The sequence below is a fragment of the Homarus americanus genome, unplaced genomic scaffold (assembly GCF_018991925.1).
Source record: "Homarus americanus isolate GMGI-L3 unplaced genomic scaffold, GMGI_Hamer_2.0 scaffold49310, whole genome shotgun sequence".
Taxonomy (NCBI): domain Eukaryota; kingdom Metazoa; phylum Arthropoda; class Malacostraca; order Decapoda; family Nephropidae; genus Homarus; species Homarus americanus.
In genome coordinates, this window is record NW_024735038.1 from 1,696,533 (window position 1) to 1,720,819 (window position 24,287).

Below are 24,287 nucleotides of genomic sequence, written 5' to 3' on the forward strand. Positions count from 1 at the left end.
CCACTTTCCTCCCCACTTTCTGCTCCCTGTAAAGACGAACGAAACAGTAGTGAGAATTTTTTAAATAGTCTTTTTAGTGGTTGGACTTGAATTACACACACACACACACACACACACACAGAGCTGCGGTATACTGTGTACTTAATCTCGGTGAAGAAATAACGACAAGTTGTGATAAATGTAACTCACCGAATCGTTAGCGTTGGTTAGTTAATCCTTGTAACTCCTGGAACTCCTCGTAACTCATTAGCGGCCATAGTGTTGGTTAGTAATCCTTGTAACTCCTGGTAACTCATTAGCGGCCATAGTGTTGGTTAGTAATCCTTGTAACCCAACAGGAACTTAGTGTTGAGTAGAATTTGGTGTCGGGTTAAACATTTAGCAGGAACAACCAGGCTAAAAAAGGGTAAAAGTAAAAGGTCGTGATAAAACACCGTCGTTAATGAGGTCGTAACTCCACCTCACCACCTCCCTCTCCACCATTTTCACTGTATCCTCAGGACTACCCCCCCCCCCCTCCCCACCCCCACCCCCCTTGCAGGAACAGGTATTTTGTTTTGTTTTTTCTCCTATGTTATAAGCGTCAATTAAGAGGAAGTATGGTATTTTTTATGTAATTTATTTATTTTTTTGTATTTTGGTGTATTTATATGTATATTTGTGTTGAGTGATCAGTATGGAGTGTTTGTATTTTTTTGGTTTACTTGTATAATGTATAAGTTTGTATTTTTTTTTTTATTAATTTTAGTTTATTTTTATTTTTTTGCTGGTTTATGTATGAAGTGTCAATTACGTGGTGTTTTTTGTGGTGATTCATCCCGGATAATGTCAAGAAGGTTGTCCAGGGAGAAGGTTTGGGTTGGGTCGTGGTTTTAGGTCGTCCACGAAGTAGGTCGTGGTCGGGTTGTGGCTCCTCCAGAAGATTTGCATTATAGATTTCCTTTAACTAGCACCGCGGTAGGTAGATGCCAAGTCGCCGATGGAATGATGGATATTCCCCCTTGTGAAATAAAACCACGCAGGAGATATTTTCCGGAGACGAGAAATTTTCGTCCGAGATCAGATTTTTCCCCTTAAAATATTACATGAGGCTCCTTGGGTTATAAATTTTCCTTTGCCAAGAAAATTTCATCTGTCAAGATTTTTTCCTCAGACAATGAATGTTTCATTGGAGGTATAGAACGTTCTCCTTAAGTTTGTAAGTCGCTTTCCTCATTATTAAGATACGAATTTTTCTCTATAACTTACTGAAATTTTCCTTGACTTCGTGGGAGTGGATGAATATATCCTGCTATATTATATATAAAAAAAAGTCGGCCTTATAACAACCAGGACACGATAAATTATCCACAGCACTATACCTGCAAAGACAAAGAACCTATCTGGACGCAAGAAAATTTCCCGACCTTTTTACAAATGACAGGATGAATTTTCCTCCATGAGACACACACACACTAAAGTTTTCCTCCATGAGACACACACACACTAAAGTTTTCCTCCACGAAAAGAAAAACTTTCCTTCCAATAATACACGGCAGACAAGGAACCTAATACCTCACGTAGTATAGCCGGGAGAACAGAATATATTTGTGTACTGTATACGAGGTTAAGTCCTCAGTGTGCGTGGGGATAGAGGAGGTGATCGCTCCCCCATACTTTTTTATGTAAAGTGAGTTGATTCTCCCAGCAGGCTTCCCCTTACCGTGTTACTGCTGCTGGGGGGGAGAAGCGGAGGGTAAGGATCGGATTGGGGAGATAAAGGGAAATGGTGTGAGAGAGAGAGAGAGAGAGCGAGCTTGGTGTAAGGAGGAGAGGTGGGGGAGTATATTACCGCCACCGTTCAGCTGGGAGACTTCAACAGTTTCCCACCGTCGCCGCGCCGTACTGTAATGTGGCAACTCGACGCCCTAGAGTTGAGTGCTGCTAACCCTCCCTCCTCACCCCTGCCCTCCCTTCCCCTCTCCTCGACGCTACCCACTTGTAGGGTCCGGAAATTACTGCATTCTGTGAGACTGAGAAAGTTGTTGGGTGAGTCGACATGCAAATGGTGCAGTGTTTGTGTGTGTGTGTCGGGAACAGAGGTAGTGGATGGGTTTATGTTAATGGATTAGTTTATGTTGGTTTATGTTTGGGTGTGGAGAACGGAAACTTTCCCTCAGAGCCGATATACTCGTATTTAAGGGGTCAAAGGTCAAGGTCACCTTATTGAAGAAGCCCCCATCCATCCTTCATGAGTGGCAGCTGGCTTGAGTGAAGGGTAGTTTGTTTTATTTTGATCAGATGTAGAGAGGAATGGGTGGCAGGAGAGCACGCACGGGGTTCAGGGATAGGACGGACCTCTCCTGATTTAATGAAGTTACTGAATTCTAATTGGCCGTGACTATTTATACAGTACAATTTCTTTCACAATGTCTTTTATTTATTCAGATTTGAAGGGCTTCCCGTTGGGCCGAACCATCTGGCTTTACCGCCTGTGTTATCGTCTTTAAGTTGACCACAATACATACAATACACGTTTAATTGTTGGCCCGTGTAAACAACTCATCACAATGAGGGTTTTACCATCTAGTAATTTTATATGACTGGTGTTCATGTTTAAATGGGTAACACTGTATTATAAATGACTATTGATGCTTTTTATGATGACTTCAATTGTGTGGGTGCAGGTAGGCACTGTGTTAAGGTGCCTCAGCTGCCGCCACCTGTCAACAAGTCTTACTCTCCCACACCACAGTGATCACACAACGTTTGTAGACAAAACAAAAATTACCACTCGTTTAGTTGGATGAATGTGACGTCATAGCTCATTTAAAATAATTGAATTGTTAAAAATAATTAAGAGAAAAAATATATGTTATTATTCCGACTGGTGTATTTTTTAAGTTGTCGCAACAGTGAGTGGTAAATTTTCCATTCACTCTTCATTTTTTAGTTGCAAATAGTTTGAACAGCGCCCGCCTCTCCTGACCTGATTGGCAATGTCTTTCGGTCTTGAAGGATGTTTTTATTTTTTTCCAGACCGTGTGAACTGAACCACTCGCCACTCCTTGCTACTCCCTTAAGCCGTACACGTCATCCAAACTCTTTACTAGTATGGTAAATTACTTGACAACTGTGATTTGGAAACTTCTCGTGATGTGTTGTGGTGAGGTGGTGGAGAGTGCCTTTATTTTTTTTTTTTACTTTTATATTTTATTATCACTTACTGTGGGTGTTGGAGCGGTGGTGGTGGTGTCGCTGCTGTGGGTGTTGGAGCAGTGGTGGTGGTGTCGTGCTGTGGTGTTGCGTGTGGCTGTGGGTGTTGCAGTGGTGGTGGTGTCGCTGCTGTGGGTGTTGGAGCGGTGGTGGTGGTGTCTGCTGTGGGTGTTGGAGCAGTGGTGTCGCTGCTGTGGGTGTTGGAGTGGTGGTGTCGCTGCTGTGGGTGTTGGAGTGGTGGTGCTGCAGCAGTTACACAGGAGGTCACCAGAAGCGTGGTAGCGTGATTCACTATCTCACTCACATTTTCTGAACGAGATAATCTTCCGTATCATTGACTACTTCATTTTTTATGGTCACCGGAGGAAGGAGCATTTTAATCACTTCTTTTTCCCGATCGTCCGGACTTTCCTTCGTTTATTTATTTTTTATCCGATTTTCCCAGGATTCTTTCTTTTGTCCGGTCTTTTTATCGTTCGTTCTTTATCGTGTCCACTCTTTAACTTTTGAACCATTTGAGAGATTTTCAAGATCACTTACAGGAAAGTTATTGTCAACAAGACGATGATGTGACACGAACAGCTTTCAGTTTCCCATGATGAAGGTCAAGGTCACACTTTGGGGTCAGGGGTCAAGACATGTCAATTATGGCGGTAACTCTTTGGCTCTGGGAACATCCATCGGCCTTACTGACTCACTTGTATGTAAGGCTAAAATTTAATAGGAAGACATGTTGACAAGTTAGGCCGGGGCATTGACTCTTAACCAGGAGTAGATTCTCAAAGCAACTTAAGTTAATAATCAAAATGGTGCTAAATTGTAGTTGAGACTCTACCGTGACTAATAGCTGAGACTCTACCTTGACTAATAGTTGAGACTCTACCGTGACTAATAGCTGAGACTCTACCTTGACTAATAGTTGAGACTCTACTTTGACTAAGATACGTACTCTTACCACACGTTAGGGGGATAAGTTACGTAAGTTTATTTGAATTCGATCTTTGTCACCCATGACCACCATCACCCATGACCACCATCACCCATGACGACCATCACCCATGACCACCATCACCCATGACGACCATCACCCATGACCACCACATCACCCATGACCCCCCATGACCACCATCACCCATGACCACCATCACCCATGACCACCATCACCCCAGCCCCCATGACCACCATCACCCATGACCACCATCACCCATGACCACCATCACCATCCTCTTCCTATTCTTTGTGTTCTGTTATCTTTCGTCTTTATTTTCTTTTATCGTTTTTTTGTGTAGTTTCTCCACTTTCTTCGTTTTTAGTAATTCAAGTCCCCATTTCTTCTTCCTCCTGCTCATTCTCTTCTACCTCCACCTTCTTCACTTTATTCTTTCCTTCACTTTTCCTATACCCGTATACATTTATTTTATTATCTTCCTTCACACTACTGCTCACCCCTTTTCCCCCGCCCCTCCTCCTCCTCTTCTTTCTCATCACTTTCCTCCTCTTCCTTTTCAGTCCTCCTTTTCTTTCTTCACTCCTCTTCCAACTCCAGATTCTTCACCCCCTCCCTCCCACCCTCTTCTCTTTTTTTTTCTTCTTCGTGTCTCTTCTTCCTCAACTTCCCTCACCACATCCCATTCTCTCACGCACTGCCAGACACTTACCACCACAGAGAACGGAATTTAGAGGGGCGAGTCTTCTAAAATCATTCGGTACCATAATTCTTTATAAGTATTACATGTTTTGTTTTCACTAAAAATAATAAGTAATAATGTGTATTTGAGGTTGACGAGGATTATTTGTTTGAGTTTGGTTATTTAAGACAAATTTGGGGTCAAGGGTCGTGTAGCGTTGTTGGATGTCACAGGGGGGGGGAGACTGAGGTGTTGTGGTTATTGTTGCGAGTTTAATGTGTGTGGTCTCTCTCTCTCTCTCTCTCTCTCTCTCTCTCTCTCTCTCTCTCTCTCTCTCTCTCGTCAGTCACCCAGGAAATTCCACTGAAATAGAAATAGAAAAAAAAAAGCTATTACCCCCTATTTAAATATTCATTACTTGGTGATGAATAAACTAGGGGGGTCTAAAATGTATTCTTCTCATTCATAGTATTCATGTATGCGTTAGTCCCATGTATAGTATGCGTTATGGTAGTGTGTATAAATGTGTGCTTTCGAACCATGTATAATTATTGTGTATGATTCCGGGTTCTGATGGAGAGGTTTGTGTTGTATGTTTAACCGTATAATTCCGGGTTGTGTTTGGGAGGTTTGTGTGTATGGTTGAGTTGTATGATTATTACTAGTATGTTAGATCATGATTGCGGTGTATGATGTATGACTGGTGTATTATGATGTATGACTGGTTTATTAGTGTTGTATGAGCATTGTTTTGGACTGTAATTGGTGTATGAATGATGAATTGCATATTGATTTGTTTTATAATGATTATTTTGAATCGAGTATGATGTATAATGTATGTATGATGTATAATGTTGTATGTTTATTTGAATCATAACTGTGGTGTATAATGTATTGATTTGTACGATCATTATTTCAGGTCATTGTATCGTATGAAGGAGGATTTGCGTGGATTATTTTTTGTATAATCGTTAATTGTATATAATTATTGTGGTGTATTGAAGCGACTAAATATAATACTGTATTTAAATTATAGATGACATATATACAACCGTTATATATCTTTATTTAAGAAGTTTCTATTAAAAAAAATTCCCCTTAGTTAATTATATTTACCTTAGGGATATTAGATCTATATAATTTTTAGTAGTAGTAGTAGTAGTAGTAATAGTAGTAGTAGTATAGATGTGGTGTTGTGTTAGGTTATAGTATCTAAGTATAGTTCAGTGGTGAGTCATATCCGGGTCACAAAGATAAGTTTTGTTTCCAGGTTGGTAGTCCTAATTATTATTTACCTTAATGTGTTTGTATTGGTTTTCATGTCAATGTTTTTGTTGTTGTATTTATCATTATATTATTTTTAGATTTGTAATTAGTGTTATTTATGATTATTGTATTGTTCGTCATTGTATTATTTATTTTAGGTCATTATTATTGTATTATTGTTATTACTGCTGTATTTTTTAACACCTATTTTAGAATTTTTAATTATTGTTTTATTTTATTTTATTATTTTAATATTTGTGTCATTATTATTAGTTTACGAGGTTCTAATATTATTGTGTTGTACTAATGAGAGTTTGTGTACCTTTGTCCACAGCCGCGTCACTCAGCCAAGCTCTTGGGCGTGTTGCGACAGATGCCCAACCGTTCTGGCCCTGACGTCTTCTTCTCCTTCCCCGGCAAAAAAGGCTCGGTGAGTATCTCTTTATCTCTCTTGTTTTTGTATTGTTAATTATCTCTTTCTCTTTGAGTCTATCTCAGATTGTCTTCCACACCCCCCCCCCTCTCTCTCTCTCTCTCTCTCTCTCTCTCTCTCTCTCAACCAGAATCTTCCTCTGTCTCTCTTTATAATTTCTCAACCAGGAGGGTGTTGGGTAAGACTCCTGCCTCTGCCTCATAGTCTAGGGTAGGTAGCCTGTAGTCTCTCAGGGGACACGCGATTCCCTACAGGGCCGACCTTATTGTGGTCAGCCTATACCTTCCCGTATTTGTGCCCTTTCTTACCCCCTTCTTTACTCTCCCTCATTTCTTCCCTCCCATTTTACTCTCCCTTTTCCTATCTCCCTCATTTCTTCCCTCCCATTTATCTTTCTTATTTACTCCCTTTAACTAACCATTTCCTCTTCCCTCTTCCCCCTTCCCTTTTCTGCCTACTTCCCCTCTCATACTTTCTTTCTCCCATCTTCCCTTCTCACCCCTTGCTTTACCCTCCCTCTCCTCTCCCTTCCCTCTCCCTGACCTTGGAAGACTGGAACATTATTCTTCAGCTCTGTGTATTCTCACCCTTCCTATTCTCTTACCTCTTTCTTCTCGCTTCCTTTATCTCTCTCTCTATCTCTCTCTTCCCCTCTTGCTCTTCTTCCTTCCCTCCGTCCCTCATCCAGTCACCTCACCACTCTCATCCGACCTCTTTCCCTCTTTTTACCTCTCCCTGTTTCCCTTTCCCCTTCCATCCCGGAATTCTCTTTCGACTTATATTTCTCACCCAGAACTCTCCCCTCTCCCAGTCTTCTCCCCACGGCATTCTCCCTCCATTCGTCTATCACCCCAGTCCCCTCTCTTCTATTACCCCAGTCCCCTCTCTTCCATGCAGGTCTCTCTTCTGTACCAGTCCTTCCTCTTCTATCACCCAGTCCCCTCTCTTCCCTATTACCCCAATCCCTCTCTTCTGTACCCCAGTCCCTCTCTTCTGTACCCAGTCCCCTCTCTTCATCCTCCAGATTCCTCTCTTCTATCCACCCAATCCACCCTTCTCCACCCAATCCCCTCTCTTCCTATCACCCCCAGTCCCCTCTCTTCTTCACTTCAGTCCCTCTTCCCTCTCCCCATAGTATTCATGTTTTTCCATTCTTTCATATCATTCCTCACTTTGTCTCTTTCTTCTCCTTGACCCTCTCTTCCCTCTCCTCCGACCTTTCTTCCCTCTCATCCGAACTCTTTCCCTCTCACCGACCTCGCCCCCCCCCTCTCTCTCTCTCTCTGTTCATAATTTGTCTCCTCTCTTCCTCTCTTGTCTCCCTCTCTCTCTCTCTCTCGCCCCTCCCCCCACCAGGACCTTTGTGATTTTGTTTTCCCTTAGGCATACTTTGAGCGTCTTCTTTACACACAGAGAGAGAGAGAGAGGATCAGCTAGCATGTTATGACACCTACGAACCTCTAATATAACAGCCCTAATTAACTTACGCCCTGGGAGGACTCGCTCTCCATTGTGTCGTCATTATCACACAACGGCTAAATTGTGTTACTATATTTGGTGTGTGGAGGATGACGTCACTGCCTGGACTCGTGGGAACACCTTTTTTTTTTTTTATTCTGCTCCGCGAGTTAAGTCGGTCGACCATCATGCACCCCGTGACTGTGTTGTGAGCTTAAGGAGTACACACACACACACACACACACTATACTGTACATACATACGTACATGCACAGTGCAGATTTATCTTCACAGTGATCGGTAGTATTATGACTGTTAAGTAAAAATTGGACAACATGAGTGACGAAGAAACAGATATAACAGCGTTAGTGGGGAGGTGGTCGTTCTCCCGGCAGTGTGTATAATAATCAGACGTTTTTGAAGACGTTCCCTCACGTGGAAAAATGTTCAACAGTCTGGTTAGGTAAGGCGGGAGGCGGCGTGATTTAACGCAGCCAAATCAGGGATTGTCAAACATTCGTCGTCAATTGTGTTGGTGAGGCGAGTGGGGGGAGGGCGTGTGGTGGGCCCTGGCTGGAGGTGCAGTTAGGAGCTCGTGGCACAAGAGGACATGAGGCACCGGGGAACAATATTGTTTTGTTAGAAGAGTTTATAGAGCTGACTAACGTGGCCAGCACTGTTTTTTTTTTATCTATTGGTTGTTGGTTGAGAACGAGTGACCAGGATTTGATCACACGAAGCGTCATTGTCATCAGGTCAGAAAGTTCTCTCAGTCAGTCAGTCATTATGCAACTTAGGATTGTTATTCACAGAGCTGATTCGTAGGTAAAAATGAGTAGCAAAATTTGAGGGATCTTCACATAAATTTCCCCAGCAGGTAATAATGGCCAGGTAGCAAAGATTGCGGTGAGGTCATCAATAATACCTCGGCCTCGCGCTGATGGTGAAAAAGAGATATTCGTCGGCACTGAAATTTAACCAGGTGAAAAATACACCTTCGAATGACTTTGAAAGATTGGGTTAAATTACCTTGAAGTTACGTAAGATTTAGGTTGTGAAAATAGGTTCCACACTGAATACTAAACCTTCAACACATAGGAGGCAGTGTGGCCCATTTACTCATGTACCCATTTACGCCTGGGTCGACTTGGAGTGCCCCGGGCTCCAATTAACTAATCTAATGACAGGAAGCGAGTTCTGTACCCATTCGGCCGTCGCACCTCATAGCTTTGGACAGGCGAGGATAAGTGAGGTTAGATTATGATGTATTTGCGTTAGGTGAGATTAAGCTGACTTAGAGTAGGTCTTCCTTAGCGTTGGTTTGGTTGAAGTAAAGGAAGTTATATTAGTTTAGACATTACCGGTAACCGACCCATTTGGTCAGTGCTAGGTAGAGACAGTGCCAGGTGTGCTGTTCAGGTACTGTCAGGTAAGTAGAGAGGGAGTTGGACAGTGCCAGGTGTGCTGTTCAGGTACTGTAAGGTAGGTAGAGAGAGAACTTGGACAGTACCAGTTGTGTGGCTCAGGTACTGTCAGGTAGGTAGAGAGAGAACTTGGACAGTACCAGGTGTGTGGCTCAGGTACTGTCAGGTAGGTAGAGAGAGAATTTGGACAGTACCAGGTTTGTGGCTCAGGTACTGTCGGGTAGGTAGTGAGGGTTCCTGCTACGCGGTTATAAACAAAAGTCGTCGCCTCAGGGACATCATGCATACAGTATCTGGACTAAGTAACCTCATCAGTCGAGGCAGCCAGGCGAGTGGGGAGACCAGAGAACGCTCACCCCCCTCTCTCTCTCTACCTCCTGGAGTTTGTTTACCTGCGGTGTACCTACTGAGGATACCTGGGTGTACCTGAAGACGATGATAGGACGTACCTTTTGAGACGACCAGGGAGTGTACCCTTTGAGACTATGATGCGGTGTACCTGGAGACGGCGAGGGAGTGTACCCTTTGAGACTATGATGCGGTGTACCTGGAGACTATGATGCGATGTACCTGGAGACGGTGAGGGAGTGTACCTGGAGACAATAATGTGGTGTACCTGGAGATAGTACCTGGGTGTACCTGGAGATAGTACCTGGTCTCCTACTCTCCCGGTAAATTGAAGTCGTGTTAGGACAAAAGCCCGATCCTTTATTCATTTAGGTGACCTCCAAAGTCCAGTTCGTCCCGTCATGCAGAAAGCCTTGTTGGTCTTCACTGGTAAGCCCGAAAGCCTTATCCGGTCGGTCTACACACACACACACACACACACACACACACACACACACACACACACACACACAGAAAAGATAAACTGAGATATATGATTAAAAAGTGAATGGGTGAAACAGTGAGAGAAATAAAAAGAAACGGAGAAGGAAACAATGGAAAGTGAAGAGAGAGAGAGAGAGAGAGAGAGAGAGAGAGAGAGAGAATAAAAAAAAACGAAATGGAAAGACGAAAATGAGACATATAAAAGAGGAACAAATGAATAGAAAGACAGAGAGAGAAAGAAAAAAATAAATAAATAATAAATAAATACGTGAATAGGAAGAGGACATGAGTTTTTCTTCTCGTAACCATGGCGTGAACCCGGCAAGATGTGTTGGGGGTGTGCTGTCATTCAATTTGGGCTTTGTTCTGTCCGCGTGAATATGGAAATACACACTGCCTCCTCCCAATTTATTTTTTATTTATTTCTTTTTTTCATTTTTTTCGCACTTCCCTGGAGGCTTTGAAGGGTGGAAGGGAGGGGGGGGGAGTCCTTTTTTTATTTGCATCGTTTTTTTTTTTCTTTTTTTGTCTTTTTCAACTTCCAAACATGCAATATCTGTATGTGTGGGGGAGGAGGGGGTTTGTACTGTGTTGTATTGTATGGATGTGTGTGAGTGTGTTGTTACATTGTGTGGGTGTTGTGTGTTGTGTATGTGTTGCATTGTGTGGGTGTTGTGTGTTGTGTATGTGTTGCATTGTTTGTGTGTAGGCAGATGGATGTTTTGTCTTCATGTTTGTGTGTTTGTGTTTGAAGACAGATTCATATTTTTTCTTGTGTTTTTGTTTGTTTGTTTTGATCCTAATTTACTTTTGGTTGAGTGTTAAGATGAAGCATTTTTTGGTGGTTCTATTGTGAAGTTTACTTTTTTCGGGGGGAGAATGAGATCTCCTCTCTCTCTCTCCTTTGATGGTAAAAGTCTTGTTTTACTTTTGTGTGGACGAGCGTCATGAATGTATTGTTGTTTTGTTTTTGTGATGGAGACGGGCAGTGTGTTTGCTTTTTTTGTTTTACCGCGCCCATTAAAAGTGGAGATATTACGGTAGTTGTGTGTGTGTGTGTGTGTGTGTGTGTGTGTGTGTAGGTGTGTGTGTGTGGATGGCTGGGCCTGTCAACACTAACACATGATCTATATATGTATTTATTTTTGGGAGGAGAAAATTTTAAAAAGTTGATAAGGAATTTGTCATCAATCTGTGCTCGTGAGACAGGTACCTGGTATGAACACGGGTTGGGGGGGTATAAGTAGGCCGGGCACACGGGTTCAGTAGTTAATATTTCAATCAGTAAAGGACGTTTGCTGAGTTGATTATTACAGCCCCAAAATAACATGTACCCTATGTTACTTGTAATTTCCTGCTGCTACTTGTAATTTCCTCACACACTTGTAATTTCCTCGCTGCTACTTGTAATTTTCTCCCTATGCTACTTGTAATTTCCCCGCTACTACTTGCCATTTCCTCGCTGCTACTTGTAATTTTCTCCTCTGCTACTTGTAATTTCCTCGCTGCTACTTGTAATTTCCCCGCTACTACTTGTAATTTCCCCGCTACTACTTGTAATTTCCTCGCTGCTACTTGCCATTTCCTCGCTGCTACTTGTAATTTCCCCGCTGCTACTTGTAATTTCCCTGCTGCTACTTGTAATTTCCCTGCTGCTACTTGTAATTTTCCTCTGCCATTTGTACTGCTGCTACTTGTAATTTCTCGCTGCTACTTGCCATTTCCTCGCTGCTACTTGTAATTTCCCCGCTGCTACTTGTAATTTCCCTGCTGCTACTTGTAATTTCCCTGCTGCTACTTGTAATTTTCCCTATGCTATATTGCGAGCGTCATATCAGATACTTCAGTGAGGATACATTTACCATGTGAGCCCGTGTACACCTGCCAGATCACCCACTTCACCGTGTATAGTTGTCCCCCACTAAGACCGAGTTGAATCACGGTATCGTTCAGTAGTGACCGGTGAGACAAGAGATATTTAAGGGATATATAACGTGGTTTTGTCTTATAATTTTACGTATATTCATGACCTGCCTTTAAGAACCAACGACAAGACATTAGGGGGAAGAGTAACGTAACATAACAATAATAAAAAACAAATAAAAATACTTGCAAATAGCTTACAAATAGCAACACAGATAATAGCAAAAACAAAATTCCATCTACAATACCTCCCCCCACAATCTCCACCATCAACGCCACTGTGGGTCATTTTACCTGACAATATATATATGGTGTTAGTAGTCCAGGATAGCGATAGTCCCCCACCCCTGCCCCCTCACACTTCATTGGCTATCCACCACCGAGAGTCCTGCACCACCACCACCACCCGTCTCCTCTCTCATCGTTTAGTGATGTTTGCCCTTTACTGATTGTGTGATGGTGATGTGGTGAAATTGTTCATGATTGTGTATGGAAATAAAGTTGTTTTTTTTAAGAGGGGGGTGAATTGTTATGTAGTATGTTGGTGTGTGTGGTGTGGCTGGGGAACGTATTTGGGGTTGTGTGGTGATGAAATGCTTTGTGTGTGTGTGTGTGTGTGTGTGAGAGAGAGAGAGAGAGAGATTTCTGCACATGGTTGAGTTCTTTACATTATTTTTTCTTGGCAAATTTGAACGAACTAAGAGTCCCCTTTACCTGCAAATGTGACTACTTAATAAAAACGGTTTATCTGTAAAAGTAATTGAAGTAATAAAGACAGTCTGTCTGGCCTCTTAGAGTAGCAAGACAGTCGCCGCGCCTCTTAGAGTAGCAAGCAGTCTGCCGCGCCTCTTAGGTAGGAAGACAGTCTGCCGCGCCTCTTAGAGTAGGATGACAGTCTGCTGCGCCTCTTAGATGACAGTAGCTCTCTTAGAGTAGCAAGACAGTCTGCCGCGCCTCTTAGAGTAGGATGACAGTCTGCCGTGCCTCTTAGAGTAGGAAGACAGTCTGCCGCGCCTCTAGAGTAGGATGACAGTCTGCCGCGCGCTTCTTAGAGCAATCTGCCGCGCCTCTTAGAGGGGATGACAGTCTGCCGCGCCTCTTAGAGTAGGATGACAGTCTGCTGGCCTCTTAGAGTGGGAAGACATCTGCCGCGCCTCTTAGAGTAGATGACAGTCTGCGCCTCTTAGAGATGACCAGTCTGCCGCGCCTCTTAGAATAGCAAGACAGTCTGCCGCGCCTCTTAGAGTAGCAAGACAGTCTGCCGCGCCTCTTAGAGTAGCAAGACAGTCTGCCGCGCCTCTTAGAGTAGCAAGACAGTCTGCCGCGCTTCTTAGAGTAGCATAACAATGTGCCGCGCCTCTTAGAGTAGCATAACAGTTCGCCGCGCCTCTAAGACTAATAAAGACAGTGTGCCGCGCCTCTAAACTATTCGTGTTGGCAGATCTAAATTTTATTTCGTTGACGTATTTTCATTAGACTTTTGAGTCGATCTTGGGAAGGGAAAGTTGTCAGGTAAAAACTTGGGCTCCTCCTCCACCTGCTCCTCACCTCTCTCACCCATTCCTTCTCACTCCTCCTTCACCATCCTCCATCCCTCTTTGCTCTCCTCCCCCTCTTTAGTCTTTTCCTCCTACGTTATCGTTTCTTCCCTCCCTCCCTCCCTCTTTGTTCCTTCTCTTTCTTCCATTTTGTGCCCTATCTCACCTCTCCTCCATCTCTTCCTCTTCCCACCTCCCTCTCTCCGTTCTTCATCACCTTCTCTGTCTCATCTTTCATTCCTTCTTCCCTCTCTTCTCCCTCAGCTCCTCTCTTCCTCGCTCCCTCTCTTTTTCCTCGTGCTCCTTCCCTTCCTCCTTACTTCATTACATTCTGTCTCCTCTCTTTCATTCTTCCTTCATTCCTTCCTCCCTCTCTTCCTCGTTCACCATCATCACTTTGTCCCTTCCCATCCCTTCCTTCCTTCCTCAAGTTGGTGGGTCAACACTTGATGCAGCTAACTCAGTGACGATTTGAGAATTAAGGGAGAGGAAACAGTCTCTTTCCTTACTTTATATTTGAACTTCGTATCCCTTCCCCGTCAACCCGGTTATGGCTGTGTCTGTCTTATCCATTCTGTCTGTTTGTCTGTCTTGTATTTTCTGTCTGTCTGTTTCTCTGTGTCAAGTGATGAATTCTATCTATGTCTCTGTCTCCAATCATAGGTTGTCTGTAGTCTGAGTTTTTTTCTCTTTGTAAACATAATTTTTTGTGTAATTTTCTTTCTTTAACATGTGCCCATGGTGAGTGAGTCAGCCAGTCAGTCAGCTAAAGTGTACCCGTATCAGTCAGTTAGCGAGAGTCAGCAGCATCAGGTACACACGTTGAACCATAATCCCACAATCGTCAGCTCAACCCACGTCAGATAAATGTTAACTACGTGGGGATATGTTTGGAAATAAAAGATAAATATTCCCCACCTCCCACCCCCCCACTTTTATACCCCATGAGAAAATCCTTCGTTTTTCACTTGATGGGGAAATCCTTGCAAGGGAAATTAAATACGCTAATAGTTTAAAGGTCAAAGGTCAATAACCCCCTTTAGAGTGATTTCATATTAGAATAGTGAATGAAAAGTAAATACTCTACCACGTCCCCCTCACACTCCCCCTCATCTCTCTCTCTCTCTGAATTATTAGGAATCGGGTTAAAGGCGGTATTTTGAGTTTTAAAGGTCAAGCTTGTGTGACCTGACTTAGTAATAATTCACGAGTGAAGATGTCGTGGTCGTTTACAGATTCGTGGTTTGTGTGTGTGTGTGTGTGTGTGTGTGTGTGTGTGTGTGTGTGTGTGTGTGTGTGTGTGTGTGTGTGTGTGTGTGTGTGTGTGTGTGTGTGTGTTCGAGAAAGGTTGTCTGGGTGTATGTCCCCATACTATTGTTAATGAAGTCTCTGCCAATCTTGTCTTGACCGTGACCTGAGCTGACCTTAAACTTCACCTCCTTGTCCTTGTCTTTCTTTACCCCCCAAAACTGTTATCTAATGAAACACCTTTTACGCACTTTACGACGTGTTATCTTGTTGGTTACCGTTATTGAGATCTTGTTGCAATTTCCTGTTTGATCATACGGGTTCCTGTGTTACCTGTTGCCTGAGTAGTGACGGGGATCTTACCTCTTGGTGGAATGGTTATCGCACAGTGTTGGTAAGTTAGGTGTCCCCGGTTCGAAGCTTTGTTATGGGAAAACTATTTATTTCAGCTCCTCTGTGACTCTATGATGTTGATGTTATTAGGTATTAATGCTCTTTAATAACTAACATCTTTAAATGTCCCGTCTAAGTTATGATATACCCGACTCATTAATACATATAGATTAAAGAATAAAAGTATTTGTGTATGGGTTTAAAATGCCTCGTCTGGGTTCTTAGATACATTACTAATTAAACATTAAAAGAGGTCTGTATGTATAAGTCGTCTTTGAAGAGAGTATCCGGGACGCCTACCTCTCCACCTGCAGCTCCGTGAAGGTCGAAGCTTGCTGACGTGTGGGATGTGACGAAGTATTTATTTATTTTTTATTTTTTTATTTATTTTTGTTCATTTGTTTATTTATTTAGATCGTAAAATTGTATTATATCTTCATTGCCACGTTGACCCCAGTAGTTGACCCCAGTTTTAAGGTATTAGGCTCAGCAAGAGAGTCTTTGTGGGATAAAGAGCGAATACAATTTAATACTGTATAACATTACCGGATTAAGTATTTGTTGATATATGTTGTTGATGTTATTAATATTATCCATGTATTTTTTTGTATTTTTCTCCGTCTCTTTCTCCTCTCTCATCTTCTCATATAGCAGCAGCAGGGTGGTGGAGAAACTGACCCCTTCCCTATTGTTTTTCTTATTTGTTTAATTACTTGCTTCCTTGCTTACTTACCTACTTACGGTATCTCCTTTCATTCCTGACCTATCAGACGAATCCACAAAAGCAGTCATGACCAATTCCTCCCTTATATAAACTTACCTCATCAATCACGCCAGTTCAGGTCATCTCTGTGACGAAAGCGAAATTGGCACTTCCGTTCACCCTTGAGGCTATTGGGGAGATGGGGGGGGGAGCGAGAGAAGGGGCGATGGGGGGGTAGAGAGGAGGTAATAGGTAGGGGGGAGGGCATGGGGGAGAATTACAGGTAGGTAATGAGGTAGAGAGAAGGGGAATGTTGGGGGAAGGGTGATAGGGAATATTGGGGGGAGGGGGGAGGGGGTTTACCTATACTCAGCAGGTAATTTATGGGTAGTGAGGTCGCCCCTTGGAGTACCTGGGTGTATTGTTAGTCACAGGTGAGACGAGGAGAGGGCGTGGTTGGAAACTGACACTCGCCTCCTAACCTTAGAGGTAATCTCTCTCTCTCTCTCTCTCTCTCTCTCTCTCTCGAGGACGTCTTAATTACACCTGCTGAGGCTCAAACCCACCTTGGTCTGCACTGATTTACCACAGTGGAAAATTAGTAGTTGTTTTATTGAAATACTGCGGGAGTGACAGCGGTGTGTGTTGGACAATGCATCAGTCACACTGAGGAATTTACGCCGAGGTAAATAATTAATTTTCTCGCCAGTTGAACTTTTACAAGAAAACTTTTTGAACATTTTCAAAGTTTTGAACACGTAGTTTTACAGTACATATTCATTATAGTAATTGAGATGCATGACTTTTAATAATGAAAACTAAAAATGTTAATGTTTCTATTTTTTTTACCTTTTGTCATTACCTTAATAACATTTAATTAACAAGTGGTGGTTTTTAGTTGTGTCAACATGTACGTTGAGCAGAATTTTGGGTATTTGTTTGTAATCTATTCGTTAATAACCAACACAAACAACTTTCTCGTCTAGTCAAGGTACAGTCACCAGCGGAAACTATTATTCTACTCGTGTTTTATACTATCGAGCCCACCGGAGATACTACACCGCCACCCATGGGTACACAACCTCAGAGACTCGCTCCAGCAGGTCTGTGCCTCAGGCTTGTCGAGTGACTGTACATGATCTTGTGTATATCCCTAGTAGTAAATAATTAACGCACGTAAGCCTTCATTTCTCAGGTAAATCGTTTAATAATTCCTAATAGTATGATGATTTGTTTTTATATAAATGAATATGTGTCAAAAATAAAGAGGTCCAAAGAAAATAGCCCCGTAAAGCTGGCCATCTTGTGGAGATTTAAGTTTGGTGTTTCTGCGACGCCAAAGTTATGATGAATGTGGCAAGATTTTATCCCTTGACGCCAAACTTATAGCTGACGGGAAAAATGGCTTATAATTGTCTTGAGAAATATATTAGGTGTGGGTTGGCCTGGCGTCGTGGTGGTGTTGCAGAGTGTTACATGGCTGGTGGTGTTGTACGAGACCTGGTGTGTGTGTGGTGTATATGGTGTTGCAATTAGCAGTATATACTTATTACATCTACCTGGTATTGTGAGCTGGTATTCCATTGTATGGTGGTGTGGTATGACAAGAAGTTTTAAAAGCTACGATATCAGGATAATTTGATGTATTTCTAAAGGTTGTTGAATGACCTGTTGCTTGGTAATGTAGTCACCCAAAAAAGTCCTGTCGCGAACCACGATTCAGACTCGTGAACCCGAAGCAGTAGACTCTGATGCATTATTCTGTCCATAAATGCTTCGGATTCAAGAGTGTGAATCTCGGGGTTCATGGTTCGCGACAGGACTTTTTTTGGGTGACTGTACATGTTGTTTACAAGGTATAGAACATGGTCGCACTCTGTTGTAAAACGGTGTTCACAACATGGCTGCCAGTGGGTTTTTATTATGTTTTTGTTGTTTGTGGAGGAGTGAGTACGATTTTGTTATCTATTTGGATTTTGTTAACTATTTGAGGGGTGGGTTTTCGTTCTGTATGGTATTTTGGGGTAGGATTTTGTCATCTTATTTTTGAGGGATTGGGATTTTGTTAACTATTTAGAGTGGGATTTTATTAATTTTAGGAGTGGTGTTTCTCAACTTATTTTGGGCGGTGGGATTTTGTTTACTGTTATTGAAGGATGCGGTTTTGCCATCTTGGAAATAACCTAATGATAGTTTTAGCTGTGAACTGCCTGGTAGGTATTTGGGAAAAGTTCGTTTCAAATAGAACTGTTTTTGTAGACTAACTCCACTAACCCCTTCACTACGGGGACACCACCTAACCCCTTCACTACGGGGACACCTCCTAACCCCTTCACTACGGGGACACCACCTAACCCCTTCACTACGGGGACACCACCTAACCCCTTCACTACGGGGACACCTCCTAACCCCTTCACTACGGGGACACCTCCTAACCCCTTCACTACGGGGATTCTCCTAACCCCTTCACTACGGGGACACCACCAACCCCTTCACTACGGGGACACCACCTAACCCCTTCACTACGGGGACACCTCCTAACCCCTTCACTACGGGGACACACCTAACCCCTTCACTAGGGGACACCACCTAACCCCTTCACTACGGGGACACCACCAACCCCTTCACTGGGGACACCACCTAACCCCTTCACTACGGGGACACCACCTAACCCCTTCACTGCAGGGACACCACTCTAACCCCTTCACTACGGGGCACCACCCAACCCCTTCACTACGGGGACACCTCCTAACCCCTTCACTACGGGGACACCTCCTAACCCCTTCACTGCAGGGGACACCACCCAACCCCTTCACTACGGGGACACCACCCTAACCCCTTCACTGGGACACCACCTAACCCCTTCACTGGGGACACCACACTGGGGACACCACCTAACCCCTTCACTACGGGGACACCACCTAACCCCTTCACTACGGGGGACACCTCCTAACCCCTTCACTACGGGGACACCACCTAACCCCTTCACTACGGGGACACCTCCTAACCCCTTCACTACGGGGACACCACCTACAATATATGGCAAACACCAGTTAATTATATTCAGAGAGTGGACACAAGTGGTTAATGTTGATGTATGTAAAGGATATGTTGATTTATTTTTAATTAATTATTGGCATTGGGGATTACTGGTGGTTGTAGGAGAGAGAGAGAGAGAGAGAGAGAGAGAGAGAGAGAAGAGAGAGACTACATCCAGGGGGCGTTTTCTCTCTCTCTCTCTCTCTCACACACACACACACACACACACACACACACACACATACATACATACACACAGTGTCGTCACCTACACTCCGCTTCAGTGCAGCAATAAAAAAAAGTAATTTTCCCCATAACAATTTGGACTAATATTTACCCGGGCCATTTGACAGATAAATCCTGGGGCCATAGAGTCATTCAGACACATAAAAGAGCAATGAACTTGCAATTTGCAGTGTTGAACATGTTTTAAAATCCAATGTTTATCCATCACTCTTCAGTTAGTAGGCGTGTTACATAAACAGTAAGGTAATATAAAATCTGTATGAGTGAAAAATATTTTTGGGGGAGGGTTCTGTGGTGGTGGATAAATTTGAAGAAGGGAAAAAAAAAATCTTATACCGTTGAATATTCTCTCTCTTCCCCTCCCTCCGTCTCTCACTCTCTCTCATTCCCTCAGCACTGTTTGTGGCTTTCTCTCCGTGACGCGAAATTTATGGTCCGTAAACTGGCCTCACGGTGACACAAACATCACCCTTCAACCTCAACCCCCTGTCCCTTCAGCCTCACCCAACCCCTGTCCCCTTCAGCCTCACCCCTGTCCCTTCAGCCTCACCCACCCCCTGTCCCTTCAAGCACACCCCCTGTCCATTCAGCCTCACCCCCTGTCCCGTGTGTGTGTGTGTGTGTGTGTGTGTGTGTGTGTGTGTGTGTGTGTGTGTCGTCTCGATCTTCTCCTGCTTCACGTCTTCTGTTTTCCGTCTTTGTTCTTTCTCTTTTTCCGTTTTCATCTTTCCTCCTTCACCACCTCTTCCCCTTTGTTCTTTCTTTTTCTCTTTTGTAATTGCCTTCCTTCCTTCTCCTGCCCTTCTTGGTCTTCTTTATCTGATTTTCTTTGTGTGCTCCTCTTTCTTCTCGTTTGTTCTTTCTTCTCGTCTTTCTATTCTTCCCTTTCTTGCTCTTCTTCTTCCTCTGCTTCGCGTTTCATCTTCCTCCTTCTATCACACCCCCCCCCCCTTGTCCTAGTTCTCATCATCTACACCGTATATTTGTGGAGGCTGACACATATTACTCTTGCCAGCGAGGGAGAGAACTCTTGTTTTGGATTCCTCAACCTCACGTTTATTAGCGGGGCCGGTAGCTGCTCGACTTGGTTACCTTGTAGCAATGTTTTTCCTCAATGCGTGATATTAGTTTTTTTTCCCAATTCGTGATAAAAGTTATTGCTTTTTTTTTCCAATTCTTAACTACACTTGAAAAAATACAGATATGGATAGCCAGGTAGCCTTTTATTACCCATAGTATATTGTATCGTTATATTGACCGACTATGTGTGTGTTCCCTCCACAGGCACTGGTGCTGCCGCCACTAGCTCGGTGGCCTTACGAAGCCGGGTGGACCTTCACTACCTGGTTCCGCCTCGACCCCATCAACTCCGTCAACATCGAGAGAGAGAAGCCCTATCTATACTGGTGAGTACCCGAGTCTTGTTCTCACTACACCTACACCTGTGTATTGATCTTAAAGACCGCCGAGTACTGTACAATACACCTTCATTTACTTACACAGTTATACATACCTACATGAACATCTAAGTAAGAAACGTATTTTTGTTGATGAAAATTTGATGTACAGTATGTGATTATTTCTACGTTTACACCTTTCTATATTTATGATAAGTAGGCGATCTTTTGGGTTATCCACTTGGTATATATACTGTACATGTATACTGGTATCCACATGGGGTATATTTCTGTGTATATTTTTTGACCCGGGCTGTGGTGGGTTAGTTCGCCTGCGGGTCGCCACCAGCAAGAGTCTGCTTGATCAGTGTGGCGGCAGGCAAGTTTTTGGAGGTCTTGAAAACTTTGGAATTCTTTTACAGTAAAGTTTGGGTGAAGTTTTACGTAGACGCTGGAAAGGACGTAGACTGGCGTGCGATCACACACACACACACACACACACACACACACGTATACAGAAAAACTCGTATTTCACCGACTTATGAGAGACTTGTTTCTTCCTGAGGCTCCATTGTATGTGAACACTTTGTTATACGCCAGCACGCTTTAAAATTCGCCGGCACTCATGGATTTTACCCCCATCGCGCTTAAAATTTTTATCAGTTATCAAGATTTTTAAACAATACTATCTCGGTAAGCAATTGACCTTCAGTAAATGAGGATGGTGAAGTATGGTGACAGGTGAGTGTTGCAGTATTGTGAGAGGTGAGAGTGATGAAGGATGGTGACACTAGTGGAGGATGGTGACAAGTGAAGGTAGCGCAGGGACTGGCCTCTGCACCACGCCTCTGCTGCAGCTAATGTAATTAACAGCAACTTCTTCGAGACTTCATGATCAGACGCTAACTTCAGACTGTGTGTGTGTGTGTGTGTGTGTGTGTGTGTGTGTGTGTGTGTGTGTGTGTGTGTGTGTGTGTGTGTGTGTGGCTTAGCTGAGGGCGACCGGATTATATTTAAAGAGGAAGGTCAGGTCAGTGGTAGAGTAAAATATTGAGTAAAGTCACAGGTCAGTAAAAAAAGCTGAAGGTCAAAGTTAAAAATCAGGACCAAATATCACGGTCAAATGTCTAGTAACACAAAGGTCAGGGGACAAGTTTAGGGTCAGGATCACAAACAAGGTCAGAGGTCAAGATCAGATGGAGTATTTAATCAAGAAGAGTAAATACTTAGCGTTGGTTAGAGCTGGTCCAGGATATATATATACCGGGGATATTTGATATTTAATTATCTGGTTGATGAACTTATAATTAGTGTTTATTTGGCTTCGTAATTATGATATCCTGTGTGTGTGTGTGTGTGTGTGTGTGTGTGTGTGTGTGTGTGTGTGTGTGTGTGTGTGTGTGTGTGTGTGTGTGTGTGTGTGAGAACAGCCACGGTCCTGGTGTATGTGAGCTTGAGTTGAGTGTGCAGTATGTGGGCGTGAGTGAGTGATGGAGGAGAGGGAGAGGGCGAGTGAAAGATGGAGGAGAGGGTGAGGGAGAGAGGCCAAGTCTTCATCAAACCAGCCTTACGGTGTATTAGTCAGAGACAACACTCGTGTATTACATCTTGCCTCGACGAGTCCATCTTGTCGTGTGAGGCGTTGTTCTCTTGAGGTAGAAGAACGCCCTTTCCTTGATCTTTCCCTCCCAGGATATTTCACTGTCATAATCTTTTCCTTCCTGTCTCTCATTGTCTTGATCTTTCCCTTCCAGTTTCTTTCTTTGTCTTGAAATTTTTCCTCCCGGGATCTTGCATTGTCTTGAGATTTTTCTTTTCGTGTGCCTCATTGTCTTGCGAATTTTCTGCACCTATGAACGAAAGGACTGAATTGCAAGGACCAATCATGGCTTTATTCACGAGTCAGGGTAGCGAACAATCATAATTCACGCCTTTGTGGGCATGACTGGCGGTGATTGGACCTCGTTCTCTCAATGACGTGAGTTACTGTGCATTTCACTGCTAGGTATAGGTAGGTGAAGATTGGTTGGGTTAAATTAATTGATATCGGGTTAGGTTTAAGATTGTGTAGTTTGTAGTTCATCATGTGTAGAAGGAAAGAAGCTCATAGGACGTAAGTGGACGCCAGGGTGAGCAACGACCAATCAGCACCTTTCATGCCCACATTACCGTGGGTTCCACCCAAAAAAAAAAAGCATCCGGGAACCTAATATTCTCATTTGGATTTTCATCTCGTGGTCTTTTAATCTCCTCGACGGGGTCATTGTGACAGGGTTGCCAGATCTGTCTTTTAAAGGACAAGTTGTCCTTTTTGTGACCTGCATGTCCTCTATTTATATCCTTTTTAGCTTCCTTCTACTTATAAAGCTTAATGTAACATGAAGCAGAATACTTTACTAAGTAATATCCTGTTGTCCGTATCGTTTTTGTAATGCCTGTTTGTGACGACCTGTACTGAATCCACACGTTCATGCACCCTCTCCTCTCCCCAAAAGATGAGCGCCGTTCAGTACACGCGTCGTATGGGTCAGATTTGCCAGTAACGACCGACTCCACAGCCGCTCCCATTCCCTCCCCCTTTCTCCTGAGAGACGACGGTTCTGTATTGTACACGTTCAGATCGGAGCAGTGTCCAAGCGAAGTCCTTCCGATTTACTCCAGTCGCTTCAGTTAGCCGGGAAAAATCAAATAGCCGGGAAATAGCAGCTGCAGGGAAAGATATCCATGCGCGGTGCATCGTGGATCAAGTTAATCCATTCATTTAGTCAAGTTGAGTGACAGTGATGTTATTTAGCGACAGTTGGCCTGGCCTATATTTAATTTTTAAGATGGGCAAATGGAAAAACAGTTACAATGATTCCGGAAATTATAACAAGGAATGGGAGAAACAATTTAAATGGCTTCCCTGGAATAATAAAGCATGTTATTGTAAATGGTTCAAGTGTAGTCTAACTAATGTACGGAAATCTGCATTTGAGCAACATGGAAAAAAAAACGACAAAGCACAGAAAAACTCTTCATTCATTTACAAGTTCAAAGACGATAACGGGCACTTTCCAGAGCAGGACGGTGAACCCATGTAAAGAACTTAAAGAATTTGAAATAAAGTACAGTGTCTCAACTGCTCGTCACCGTAGTGTTCGATCAGTATATCATCAGTTGATTGCAAAGTACGACAAAGGCAGTATCCTTGAGAAACTGCAACTGCATCGGACAAAGTGTATGAGTTTAATAAAGAATGTGGTTTCAGTGACTTTATTTGAAGACTTAATTGATGATCTGAAAGACAAAGTATTCATTGCTAATTGATGAGTCTACGGACATTAGTGTGACAAAGCTTTTATGCATGTGTGTGAGATACTTTTCCAAGAAAGAACAAAAAGTACAGACTTCATTCCTTGGTATAATACCTGGAGAAAGGGAGGCAACTTCCTTTGATGAAATTTTGTCCATTGAATTTTAAAATTTCAGTTAAGTTACATTTTGACTGTAAAACCTATGCAACCAAAAATAACATATGGTTTCTCTTTTTTATTAATTCCACAAACTTGTGCTGGTAGTTGTC

At 43.1% G+C, this 24,287-nt stretch overlaps 1 protein-coding gene across 1 annotated transcript in view; it reads left to right on the top strand.

The window, feature by feature from the left end:
* The window catches only part of LOC121870775, a 202,030-nt gene extending 181,277 nt beyond the window's left edge, over window positions 1–20,753 (top strand). The window contains exons 5-6 of the mRNA XM_042372731.1: window positions 6,424–6,519; window positions 20,610–20,753. Coding sequence (XP_042228665.1) covers window positions 6,424–6,519; window positions 20,610–20,735 — 222 coding nt within the window. The 3' untranslated portion in view covers window positions 20,736–20,753. The remainder of the gene's footprint in view (window positions 1–6,423; window positions 6,520–20,609) is intronic.
* The last annotated feature ends 3,534 nt before the right edge of the window (window positions 20,754–24,287 follow it).